This window comes from Gallinula chloropus (assembly GCF_964237585.1).
Source record: "Gallinula chloropus genome assembly, chromosome: 3".
NCBI classification, from domain to species: domain Eukaryota; kingdom Metazoa; phylum Chordata; class Aves; order Gruiformes; family Rallidae; genus Gallinula; species Gallinula chloropus.
Window position 1 is genome coordinate 31807665 of NC_140087.1, and position 13637 is coordinate 31821301.

General features: G+C 42.9%; 1 protein-coding gene across 1 annotated transcript; it reads left to right on the forward strand.

The window, feature by feature from the left end:
* Nucleotides 1–88: 88 nt before the first annotated feature.
* Nucleotides 89–8170, forward strand: NUP43 (nucleoporin 43; the record flags this gene model as incomplete). The annotated part of the gene is made up of 8 exons (XM_084261278.1): nucleotides 89–208; nucleotides 591–713; nucleotides 1001–1078; nucleotides 1943–2120; nucleotides 4364–4499; nucleotides 5396–5547; nucleotides 6411–6533; nucleotides 7768–8170. The coding sequence occupies 8 exons, from the start codon at nucleotides 89–91 to the stop codon at nucleotides 7980–7982; spliced, it is 1125 nt and encodes a 374-aa protein (XP_084117404.1). The 3' UTR covers nucleotides 7983–8170.
* Between the last annotated feature and the right edge of the window lie 5467 nt (nucleotides 8171–13637).

The window sequence follows — 13637 nt, forward strand, 5'->3', positions numbered from 1 at the left end:
CCTGTCCCTCCGCGCTCGCCGTCGCGCCTCAGCCAATCAGCAGGCGTGCCGCGGGACGGGCGGGAGCCGGCGCGCGGCGGGGGCGGTCATGGAGGACGTGTGCGCCAAGTTCGTGTCGCAGAAGATCAGCAAGACGCGTTGGCGGCCCCTGCCCGCCGCCGCGCTCCAGCCCCCCGACCTCTTCGCCACCGGCTCCTGGGACAACGAGGTAATGGGCGGGCGGGTTTGCAGGCGCGCCGCGTCCTTCCCGCTGGGGCGTGGGGCCGGCGGCGGCGCCCCCCGTCGCTTCGCGTGGGAGAGCGAGGCCGCAGCTTGCCGGGAGCGCTGCCCGCGCCGGCAGCCCTGGTGTCCGTTTGACTGTGTCTACCTAACTCGCGTCCCCGGGGAAGCCGGGGGGCCGCCCCGCTGCTCGGCAGGCGTATCCCGCTGGCTGGCGGTAGCTTCCTCGGGAGCGGTGCACGGCCTGCAGCCTACTGCTTTCCCTGGCTGTAGGCGTGCAGAAGTCCCTGGCTGTGACATCTGAGGTGACTTTTTGTGAGCTACTTCGGAAGGCGTTTTAGAGTCAAACTGGGGGTGTCGTTTCTCCACAGGATAACAGGATCTCCATTTGGTCTGTTGGACACCTTGGAAATGTGGGCCTCAGCGGTGAATATCAAGGAGAACCACAGCTGCTGTGTGACATCAGACACAATGGTGATGTCATGGACATGCAGGTAAAATAGCTGTGTTGAATAGATTCGTATTTTTTAAGGGCTTGTCGCTTAGGAGAAATTAAGGGACAGTAAGATAAAAAAATTATGAGAATGCAAAAAAAAAAAAAAAAGGAAGAACCAAATCAGTACCAGTGTGTAGGTTTGATTTTGTTTCCTTATTTTTTTTTTATGTTTGGGTTTTTTTCTTTACTATAATTTCCAGTACTTGAGGTTACTCTAAATCTAAAATCAAAATCATCATCTTGGTTCTGTTACCAACTAATAGTGTGCTTATTATCTCTCTCTAGTTTTTGGATCAGGAGAGAATTGTGGTTGCTTCATCAACAGGAACTGTAACTATATTCCGTCATCATCAAAATAACCAGGTAAGTAACTGGTACTGGCTTGAAGCTGCTATTCTGTGTAGCACAGGTCACTTTGATCTTGGCATAAGATTTCTCAGAACTGCTAGGTCAAGAAATATCTGCATAGCAAAGTCAATTTTTGTAAAGCCTGTTAGAAACATACAAGGAAAGAAAAAAGCATTTTGCACACATACTACATAAATTATATTCCAGAGCCAGATACACTGGGGTATCTGCTAATACACATCTATAACCTAATAGTTCATTCACTGAAAACATACTTTTAAGAGTTTACATTGTGGGTTTTGATGGACTTGTACCTGCATTCTTGAACTAAATTACTTATGGTGAATTTCTTCTCATGAGTGTCATGTGAGGGAAGATATGTAAACTCTGTAGTCTTTTGCTTTGATTATAAATCACTGGAAAAAAAGCACATAATGAATTTTATATATATTCATAATGACACAATAAAGACTAATCTGTTAAGATGTGGTAACTAAATTAAACTAAATTCCTTGCAATCAAAATCTAAAGCTGACCTTGCATTTTTTAAAGGCCTTTTTCCTTGTCCTGGGGAAAGGTTGAAGGGACAAGTCTAGCAAAAGACATTTAATGGTTTGTAAATAGATTGTGGGTTTTTTCTGATTTCTGGCTCATATGAAAAGGTGGTTCAGAGAAGAAATAGTGTTTCATTGAAGGGTTGTGTGCTTAAGAGCTGAGGAAAATTTAGATCTCTGATTCTTTTTTGTATAGGAGATTCTCATTCTTGTGAGGTAGTGTGGCTTTCCTGGAGCTTGTTTCTGGTTTTGTACGTATTCTGGAAGCTTTTGTCTGTCAGGATCACTATTTAACAGCAGACTTTCATGTCTGGTTACTGCTTAGACTTTATCTGCCAACCAGCGGTGGGAGAAAGCCCATTATCATGTGGATCAGGACACATGTTGTGGTGGAGCAGCGTGTACTGGCGTCATCTGCAACAACCCAGAAATTGTCACTGTGGGAGAAGATGGTAGAATAAATCTCTTCAAAGCTGACCAAAAGAATGCAGTAAGAACTATAGGTATGTCAAGTAGCTGTTCCTGTTAGTGTCATGTGGTTTGTTTGGGTTTTGGCTTCTGATTTTAAAAAAAGTCAGTTTAGAATTGAATTAAATACTCAGAGTTGAATGAGTTTGCTCTAGTTTATTCCTGTGTTCCTCCAGATCCCGTATACTTGAAACATTTCAGAAGTATTTCTGTATTCACTCTGGTATTTGAACATTAATGCTTTAACTGATGGAGAATTCCAAGCCTAATGTTCTCTGTAGGCTTCTGTTTCACCTGGAACTGTTAAATGCTATGATGGTATACATGAAATATGGTTAGATTTCAACAAGCATTGTGTTCAAAGCTCTACATGACTGGAGGTCAGTGAAACAGTACAAATAGTGAAATGAGTGGCCAAGATTAACCCTCATGATGTCCATATACAAACCCACCTGTTTTTCTGTGTCTAAATGAACACCAGAGACTACTGTTTGTTCTTCTGTCAGATATGGCTTATGGTGGTTGTTTCTCCCTTAGTGAAAAAGCTCTGTGTTTTCTGGAGTAATAGATGATGTGATAGAGTGAAATGTTTGTGAAAGGTGTCAAAACTTGGTTATTCTCAAATCTTATACGGTGCTGGTCTCACAGAAATAGAACAGAAGTTTGTGACACCTGTTAAACTTCAAAGCAGAAATAATTTCAAGGACAGTAACACCACGTCTGATAGTAGTAGTATTAAGCCAGGACTTTCTCCCTGAAACCTTCAGTTTGACACAGCACCTGTGTTTCTTCTCAAGCAAAATCTTTCCTCCAACGGATAAAGGAATGCACACAGTGATAAGCCAATTAAGGAAGGAAGTGCTCTGGGATTTCTAGAGGGGGTATTTGTGTGTGCGTGGCTGTATATACACACACAAGATAAATCCTATTAATTGCATACAGCCCTTTACTGAAGCTCCTTGAGAATTCCTGGAGGAAACATTTCTATGTGAGTTGTTTTCTTGTTTAGGTATTTTTATAAGTACCAGGGCACGAGGTAGATTTTATTAGCACATGCACACAAAACGTGGTAACTTCCCCTTTGAGCAGGAAGAACATAAACTAGTTTAAAAGGAGTCGTTTATTTTTAATTTTTTACATAGCACAGTGTTTTGGTACAAGAATGTTTTGCTGACTCACAGGAAACTGATGTTCAATATATTTATTTTTCTCTGATGCTTATGTACAGATTTAATGATGTGCAGGATGCAGTTGTTAATTTTCTTAGTGTTCACCCGATATTACTGTGTAAAAGTGCTTGCTTTGCAGTGATACCATCAGCCAGTGCTACGCTGCAGCAGGCTTTACATTGAGATTTTCTGGTGCATAAACATTCAAGAACTGACCTGTGAGAAATGCCCTTTTGGAAATGGGAAGGGAAATGTTGAAATAGAAATGGTCTGTAGTCAGTCAGTCATGCCTAAGTGAATGTTAACGGGAGTTACGTGGAAGGGACTAGCACATTCTCATTGACTAGAGATCGTTCTACAGTGTAAGTTGGAGAGGGGAGAGAGGACGTTTTTGAAGATGCTTTCAAGTTCTTCAGGATGGAGTTCTGTAGTGTAAGCAATCCTTTGTACTGGTTCTCAATTCACTGGCATCTTCACGTTTCCCAGGCACTCGCCTGAACCCTCAATGTGTTTTAACATGAGGATAGAACTCTTGTACCTCAGGAAGTATTTGCAGAGGAGTACCTTGCTATTTGTGCTTAATGGATTTAAGAGTATAATACAAGGATGATACATTTATAGTCAGTTGTGGTAGGAAAAAACCTCCAAAGTTAAGAGATAATGTGAAAATATTTTGGAGCCATAATGATGTATTATTGCTAAATTAAATTTTTTGAACAGAATAACAGTAAGTAAATGTTTTAAAACCTCAGTGTTCAGTAGTCTAGTATTTCTTTCTAAAGAAATGTTTTGTTTTGTTTTGTGTTTTCTTCCCCTCAGCTTTCATTTAAATGGTAGGCAGAAAAGAAAACTTACTCAAATACCTATAACCAGGCATCAACCAGCTTTGTCTTGGTAGTGTTTGATACAGGAATCAAGGTCTCCTTTTTCACAGGGTAACCTTGCAAAACTTAAGAATTCAGAACACTGGTCTGACCGCCCTGAAAATGCAGAGAGATTGTAACCATGTTTAAACAGCAGTGTTCTGTCTGAAGAGCTCCTTTGTCAGAATTAAATGCAGACGAGCATTCCCTAGGTTTACCCGGATGCTTTCCTTGTCTCTCTTGCAGACAATGCAGACAGCAGTACACTCCATGCAGTGACTTTCCTTCGCACAACTGAGATCTTGACAGTAAATTCAATTGGACAGTTAAAAATATGGGACTTGAGACAGCAAAGAAATGAGCCATCTCAGATATTTTCTTTGTAAGACCTTCATTATTTTATATATCTACTGAGAAGCAAGTGCTATTTTATATAACCTGATTTAAATCTTTTGTGATGCATTCCTTGTATCAATGGGATGATGAAGGATTGATTTTTTTTTAAGGTTTTTAACTTTTTTGCTATTTAAATAATGAAAAGCAGACTGTTTAATGGCTGAGTTACCGTTGTGTCTGAATATTGTATTTGGGTGGTCTGTTTTATGATTTAACTCTTGAAGGACAATAGCATCTGTACATTTGCTCTTTTTAAGAAGAAAAAAAACCCCTAAAACACCACAAAGCAATCCTCATCCTTTATCTTTCCCTAATTAAATATACTTTAAAATATGCTTAACATCTGTTTTTCTCCACAGTCCTAATATAAAGTTTCTGGCGTTTGAAATGTATTTGAATGATAACTTTGTGCCTACATAAGGTATTGTGAGAAAACAAACTGAGCTAGATTCAAATCCCGCTGATGTCAGTGGAGTAATTCCCCACTGCCGTTAATGGGCTGTGGTTTAGGTACCTGCTTTTGTTAACAAAGGGAGACTGGGCACTAACTCTTAGTATATGTTGAAACTGTAATTGCAACACGAATTTCAGAGTAAACTTATTGTAGGCATACTTAGAGTATATTGTCTGTGTGTCAGATGCTGTGTAAGCAGGACACAGAACCTACCGCTCCTCCAAGAGTAGCTCTGTGCTACTGCCATACCTCTGATTTCCAGTAGATGTCATGCGGCCTCAGCCTGTAGTAACCGGCTGCTACAGGAACTGAAGCTGCAGTCGATGATGCCATTACCTCGTTTGTCAGTGCTCCTATGGATTAAGGATAAAAGAAGTTAATAATTCACGTTTGGATTGGTTGTTCTGTTTTTTCCTTCTCCTTTGCAGAACAGGTGACAGAGTTCCATTGCACTGTGTGGACAGGCATCCCAATCAGCAGCATATCGTGGCCACGGGGGGCCAGGATGGGATGCTGAGTATATGGGACATCAGGCAGGGTACTATGCCAGTGTCTCTGCTAAATGCTCATGAAGCAGAAAGTAAGTGTCTGAAGTGGAGGGGGGAGAAGAAGGTGGCATTTTAAAAAAGTTTCTAATTTCTGTATAAAATGTAGCAACAACAGAAAACGACACGTAGTTACTGTGTTTTCATCTAGTTGGCTTCTGTTTGTTACTTCCTCTGTATATGAGACTGTTCTTATCTAAAAAGCCAACTCTAAACTATGACTAGACTTAGTAAGCAGCTATTTAACGAGTCATTAGATGCATTTAATCAGAATGGCTGTGTTTCTAAGGGTAGGTATATAAAGAGTCATAGAAATTGATGCTGTGATACAGAGGTATAGTAAAGCAAGAATACAGTTACTAACAGACATGGAAACATGAGAAAGGAAGGGAAACTGAAGATGGTGTAGATCCATCTGGTGACTTCACAGTGCTGAAACGTCTCGCTTTTCCTAGCAACTCTAAATGAGCAAGACAGCAATTTTATGTTGAAAATTTCTTGATCTGATGCCACAACCAAATTTAAGAAGTAAAAATAATTTTTCAGATGTTAAGTTTTACTGACTTCAATATCCTTTCCACAGTTGTATTTAGACACAAAATAATAATGGTTTAGCTGCTGTCTGCAGATTTAAATGTCATAGCAGAAAAGATGGCATGAGAACCCTTTAACAAAATGCAAAAAAATAGTGTCTTTTTTGTCTTTTTCTTTTTGAAGTAAATAACTAATGGATGGGGGTTTGGGTCTCCTGTGCACACACACGTAAGAATGTAAGGGGCGGGGGTGTGCTGGGTTCTTGCAAGTGTGTGTCCACATCATACTAGCCAAAATGCACTGAGCAAAGTACTTGATACTTGTTCTGAAGTGGTTTTGCGTGATTTTGGTTTGATACTTACAGTGTGGGAAGTTCACTTCCATCCCTCCAGCCCTGATCACTTATTTACGTGTTCTGAAGATGGATCTCTTTGGCACTGGGATACTTCTGCAGATGTAGCTGAAAAACCATCTTTTCTTCATCAAGGTAAGGATATTTGAAGTCAGTCTGCACTGACTTTGTCACATGGCAACATAATTAAAGCCAACGTTCTCACATGACCCAATTAATAACACAGTCCTAATACAGAAAATTAAAAACTGGCTCATTTTCTTAGAAAGAGCACTCTAATAGGTACTTCAGGAAAAGTACTTATAAAGCTAACAGTTGTGTGAGATTTTTCTGGTGTGTGTTGGTTTTTCTTTTGTTTGGTCTTTTAACATGCTGTGCTCTGTCCAATGTGTGAAGGGCACCTCTAAGATTTCAGAGATCAACCGTGTTCACTTAAAAATTACCTGTGCATAGAAATACTTGAAAGCAGTCCAAATGACAGATTAATGTCTGAGTCTGAGGGAGATATACAATATGTTATAATTAAAAAATAATTGCTATGTTAATAGGATAGCGGAACTATCAATTTACTATTCAAGAATGTAATTAGGACTTTCAATGAATAAAACTGATCCCTTTGTATTGTGTCAGGATATGATACTGACTTAATATAAACATTTTATTTTCACATTCTAGTCACAAATACTGCTTAATTGCTTGCCACTTCAAATTGTAAACAGTGTGGAAACTTTCACATGTCTTCTGCTGCCTTTGGCCTCAAAGTTGCCATTCAAAGCTCAGTTCTATATAGGGAAACAATAAGGTAACAGATTCAAGTTGCACTCTGTGTGTTTTGGGGTATATTACACATAAACCCTGTAGTACCACGTCAGCCACTTGTTAATAAACTTGGTTTTAAACTGTGAGATTTCAGGAAGATGTTATGTGGAAAAAATCTGAAGTCAAGCCCAAGTATATTGCTGGCTGCAGAGTAAGTAGGGAGAAAGGACAGTAGGGAGTAAGTGTTACTAATGTCCCAAATACAGCAAGACACCATATAAACAGACTTCTGGTCGTAGGTCTGTCCTTTCTTTAGTCTCTAGCTAGTAAAACTTGTAGATACAGTGTTCAGCAGGTTGAGTGTTGGACTGTCCTGTTTGTCTTAACTGAGAACAAAGCTGGTAGCAGGTTTCTATAATCACTTCAAGTACACTTTCCTTAAGCCATTTTTTCCTGTAGTTAACATGTCATCTCTTTGGTAAACAATCTGAAAACTGACTTAAAAGTAAAGTGATATTCATATAATGTCTGTGACTTACCTACTATGTTTCTTCAGATTCTGAGAATATATAAACTAAATTGGAACTTATTTCCCCTCTCCTTCTTTCAGGAGGAAGAAGTACTACCTATTTTTCCCACAATACCATTAACCAATCTATAGTAAGTGCCTGGCTAAGCAACGATCCTACCAAAGACCGCATGGAAATCACCAATTTGATTCCAAATCAGACTTTGTCTGTGAATAGTTTGGATGTTTTAGGACCATGCCTAGTATATGGTACTGATGCAGAGGCCATCTACGTGAACAGACAACTTTTTGCATGAAACACCTCCAGTATTCTCTTGAAGTACTGATCACCTTGAGCTACTGGTAAAAATCAAGTTCATTCTTAATGATACTCATTAGTCTGTTATCAGCATGTGAGAGAGGCGCCCACAGCTTGGTCCCAGTACTGCAGAAGAAATTATAGATATCTCAGATTCTGATAGCTGTCACTCATTACTGATGCTCCAGGATGGGTAACTGATTTCTCCCTCGGTGCCTGTTTGGTCTTAGTAAGCAGGAAAGCAGTCATTGGGGCAAGATACCTGCTGTGAGTTGGTTTCCCTAAGACACACGTGCATACAAAGTGAAGCAAAGGTAACACCACCACTGCCCCCCCCCAATTTATTTTTTTTTTATTCCCCCTTCAAGATATTTTCCAAATACTAATTTTAAAGCCAAACTATGGGGTTCTTTGAAATTGTTTTTATGTCACCTCAGAGATTTTTTTTAAGCTGAGCTTTTTATATATTATGGGGAACATAACTTTATGTTAGTTCATGAGAATTGGAAAGGAAAACTGTTTAAGCTGGGAAATGCGAAAGGTTCTTTAGGAATCTTGGCATTTTATTAACATTTTATATTATTTTTGCTTCACTGAGGCTGCTGCATGTTAAAGGTTGTTAATGTGCTGGTAACTCAGTGGAAAAGTGGGGGTTTTTTATAGTTCAGAAGTCATAATAGGCAGGGGTGAGACTAAGACTGTCTAAACTTGAGACACGTCTTTGTCACAATCAAAATGTCCCATCTGGTCTGTTGCAATCTTTGAGAAGTGGAATGTTATGATTAGTATTGTTCCTGCCTTTTATTGCAAAGAACCCTTTCTCTTTTTAATAAAAAGTTTTGCACAAGAACACTGCTCCCACTGACTGAGTTGCTACAGAAGTACCTGTGGTCACCTCTGCAGGAAGCTAAATAACCCCAAGTTATATGGACTGATGGAGGGAAACCTCGGGATTTGGGCAGCTGCAGACCAAGCCACGGGGTTTTACGTGCCATTTCCCATCACAGCAGGGTTAAGAGCGCGTTTAACTTGCACCCCCTCGAGAGCGACGGGCACCCCGTGCCCTGTGTCTGGCTGGAGGAGGCGGGAGGTGCGCTGCGGCCAGCGCTGCCTCCCCTGGCGCCGCGGTGGTTCCAGCGGCTTGATCTTTGCTTCCACGTGTGCTGGCAACGCAACGCTCCGCCTGAACTGAAGCGGTCGGGATGCGTCTCTGAGGGGTCAGCGCTGCCTCTTCCTAACCGGCGGCTGGCACTGGCCGGTCCGTAACGAACGCTTCGCTCAGGCGGTAACGCCATCGCGGCAGCACTTCCTTCTCCCCTTGGCAAACCGGCATTAACCCAGCAGGCTCAGTCCTGCCACGGAAGAAAAGCGCAGCGGAGGGGGGAAAGGGTTGCTGTAGTTCGGCCGAGCGGGCTTGCTGAGGCCAGCAGCACGGCGCCGTACACGAGGCAGCAGAGGCAGGCTGCGCACCCGCCCCGCCCCGCCCCGCCCGGGGCAGCGGCGGCCGCCGCCCTCCATCCGGGTCGGGGTTGCGGGGGGAGCGCCGGGCGCGCAAGGCAGGCTGGGAGCTGCCCATATCCGGGAAGCCCTCCGCGGCCCAGACACCGACAAAATGGCGGCGCCGAACTGAGAGGCCCGTGGCGGCGGCGGCAGGCGCTGGCGGAGGGACCGAGGAGCCGCTGCCGGCATCGTGGAGGGGCGCGCGGGCGAGGCCGAGCTCCGTGCGCCTACGCCCGGGGCGCTGCCGCCGCCGCCTTCTCGCCGCAGGTAGATCCGCTCTGCCGCGGTGGCGGAGGGGGGGCGGCGGCTGGTCTGGAGAGCGGCCGCGGGTTGGGGGCGGGAGGCTGAGGCGCGGGGGCAGCGATAACGAGCCCTCACGGCACGACTGTTCGCAGCCCTGGGCTCTCTTCGTTCAGCCGGGAGCGGGTGCCTCCCGCGGCGGCTCTTCGGGAGAGGCGGCGGGGCCGGTTGGGCCCCGGTGCTGTCGCCGGCCGTGTTGGCCGCGCTCGTCCCGCTGGTTTGTGCGGGGAGAGCCGGGGGTGCGGGCCGAGCAGGCGCTGGGCGAAGCCGACCTCGGGTCAGGGCCTGCGGCCGGCTGAGCGACAGACGCGCAGGTGTCCCGGTGCCGCGGGGCGAAGCCGGTGTACTCGTGTTTGCCCTGTGCCCGGCGCTCGTCCCGGCGCCGAGACCCGCTGGGTCCGGGCGGTCCGTGAAAGGCCGGGTCCCGCCGTGCTGCGGCAGTTCCCTCGGTGCCTGCCTGTGCCAGCGCAGCTTACACTTTGGTCCTCGGCGACGGTCCTGCCGCCGCCATAAAGATCGCGCTGGCTGGCGTGCCTCGGAGCGGCTGCTGCGGCGGCTGCTGCCCGCAGCAACGGGAGCGCGCCCGTGCCGCGCCGAGCTGGGCGCTGCGAGGCGCGTAGCAGTGCGGACAGGGGCACCGTGCTCCCCACAGTGCTTCCAGCTCCCTTTCCCTGTCCCCGTGTATCTGTGTTTACTTGCTAATTGCAGGATCCAGCTTTCTCCTCACCCCGTGGAAACTTTGAGCACTGGAAATGCATCCTTGGGCAGATTGCTTTATGGCTCAGTGTCTTGTTAGCTGAAGAATAGCTTCCTTTTTTGGTTTGAACCAAGCCACTATGAACTTAATGATATGTTTTCTGAATTATTGATATTTTTTTTCTGTAGAAATACCCTAATTATGTTTAAAGTGAGTTACTAGACTAGGTACATGAGAGAACCAAAATAGATTAGTATGTGGCTTTTGATATCTAATTGGAAGTAGAAGTGTTTAAAAGTCTGCTGAAAACTTGTAGAAATAAGGAAGGGTACAGATATATTACAAATCTGTGTATTCGTTTTCCCCAGAAAGACTGGGAAGTCATGGACAGTTCCATACACCCACTCTGTGTTTTCATTCAAACGCCTATCTTTAAGTCCAGTCTTTCATGAGTGTATTGTATAAAGACAAATATTTTTCTTTCCTTATTGTTTGGCCTGTTTTGAAAAGAAATGAAAAATTATTTCTTTAACTCCTTTAGGAAAGTGGAGAACTTCATCAGCGGAAACAGCTGTATTAACAAACAGGTCTGTTGTTTTCATTTAACAACACAAATTACAAGGACGATTATATTGGATGCAGTTAGTGTTTGCTACTTAGAGGTACAAAATTGAGATCTGTTTCTTGCTGAGCCATCAAAACTTTCTTGCTTGAAAACGTGTGCAGATGTCTGTAAGAAGCAGTGGTATATGGATTTTGAGGCTGATATGTAAAGCACAGTAAACAGGAATGATACTGGCTTTCTTGTATTTCATGAAATTGGAGGACCAACTTAATCTGGTTTTGAGCAATTAAGACTGTAGTTTCACATACACATCAAGCTGCTTTTACCCATCACTGCTGCCAAAAGAAACAACCCACCAAAGGGAAAAAAAAAGTACTTTTTTTATCTGGGTAAGTTCCTCAGCTTGATTCACTCTGTGTGGCCTAACAAACAATTATGCTGCCGCTGGTAAGTGGTGGGAGATAACTGGCCTGGCTGGTTTACACTGGTTAACGTTCTGCTTCTGCTAAAAAATTATGTGAAAGTGCAGCTTTATTTTCCAAGACTGTTCAGTCCATATCCTGTTATGCTGCATTTGCCAGCAAAGTAATAGTATCAAACGCTTATAGCACCCCTTGTCTTAAAGTTCTCAAAGCACTTCAGAAAGAAATACAAATCTCTGTTTTACGCCAACTTTTGCAAGAAATTGGAGCACAAGTTGATTGATTCCACACCCCCCATCCCCCCAGTATAGGTGATGGGCTCTATGTCTCTTTATTTATGTTTTGAGTGTCCTGTTAATTTAACCTTTATTTCCCTTCAGGGTATTACTTTTGTTTATCTTCACTATCCATGATGGAGCCATAAAGTGAATATTGAAATACCAGGTGGAATTTTGGTAAAATATATAGCTGCACACCAGCTGTTTTTCTCCTGAATTCCAGGCCTTTGGAACTTGTTAGAAGGAATAACTTGTATATGGACCTTTCTTTTTTTTTTTTTTCTGTCATTGGTATTTGTGTGACACAAGATCCATACGAACTGTTCTATCTAAATCACCCTGCCAATGGTGAACTTGCCATTACTCCAAATTTTGTCTGAATGTGAACACATAATCTAGACTACTAACCCTCTGAGCTGTTTAGCCCTGTTGTCGTGTGTTCTTGGATGAGTTTATGCTTAGAGCTTTCACTTTTCTGGAGGTGGTGGGTTTTTTTTGTGTGCTATTAGCATATATCTTCACACTTTGTTATCCATCCACAGTGGTTTTAACAGAGTATTTTCAATGTGGTCTTAAATATGGCATATTTAAAAATGACCAAAATGAAAGTACACTTTAATTGCTTTCATGATGTACTTTCTGCTGAATCTAGATCTCTTCAAGCAAAACTTCAGCCTTTAGTATTGAAATCCACTTAGAAGTCTGATGATCTAATTCAGTGAGCACCGAAGAACTGTATGCTACCAGCTCACAGGGAAAAGCTCTACTCCAGCTGCCAAATCACACTTATTTAAGGTTTCAAAACAATCACAGGGCAAAGAAAGTTTGTGGGTGCAGTTACAGCACCTCGGGTTTCGATAGTTCCATTAGAGAAATGAAGTGGTTCTCCAGGAAGAGTGGGATTAAGTGTGTTGTCCCTTGGGTTTCTATTCACAATCTTTATGTATGTATTACTTAAAGCTTTTGGGGCTTATTCATATATGATTAGCACATAATTTAATTTGCATGTGTATTAGAGGGTTCTTTTTCCTGGTAATTTCTTCTTATGTTCTTCCTTGATCACTCAATTATTAATTGGTTTATGATAGTGCACATATTATAGAATCGAAACCTGGATGAAGAAAGGGTGACTTCTCTATAGGCTTTGTAAAACTTGGATACCTGTTTAACTCATGTCTAAGATGAGGAACACTGTTACTTCAGGAGACAGAAGATGCTTCCAGACATCCAGATCCTCAAAAATAATGCAATTTTTAACAGCTTGAGAAACAGAAACAAGGAAATTGGAACGTTTCAGTATTGCTGCTGTTAGATGTTGCAGTATAGTAAAGGAACAGTGTGAGTTGAGTTTTACCATTGTGGTAGTTGCCTGTGAAGAAAAGAGTGCTAAAATATCTACTTTTTATATCTGGTGCTGTTTGAGTAACTGATCTTCCTCTGTGGAGCAGTAGACTGCAGAAATTGTATTTCATGGTACTTTGGAGAGGCAAATGCCCTGTAACTTCTTCCATGTTTCACCTTAGTTGCTGTATCCCATACAGTACCAGTCACAGTAGTTACGATACTAAGGAGTGCACAGTGTCCAGTGCAGAGATTTTTGGTCTCTGCAGACACAGGGTTCTTTCCCTGGTGAGTCAGCTCCATTAAATGCAAACGTTATTTATTTGGTTTTGGCAGAAAGTTCTGTTTCCCTTACAAATATCACAGCTATGCTCTCAGTGAATTTGATGCTTGAGTTGTTAAACAATTTTACAGTAAAAAAAGTTTTGATTACATTATGTTTTCCCGCTTGCTCTCATCTCCCCTTAGGTAAAATAAATTTAAAAGAATACTTAACTATTAATAAAGACTGGTTCAAGGAGAGTCGAGCTAAGAGACTCTGGCAGCCTTA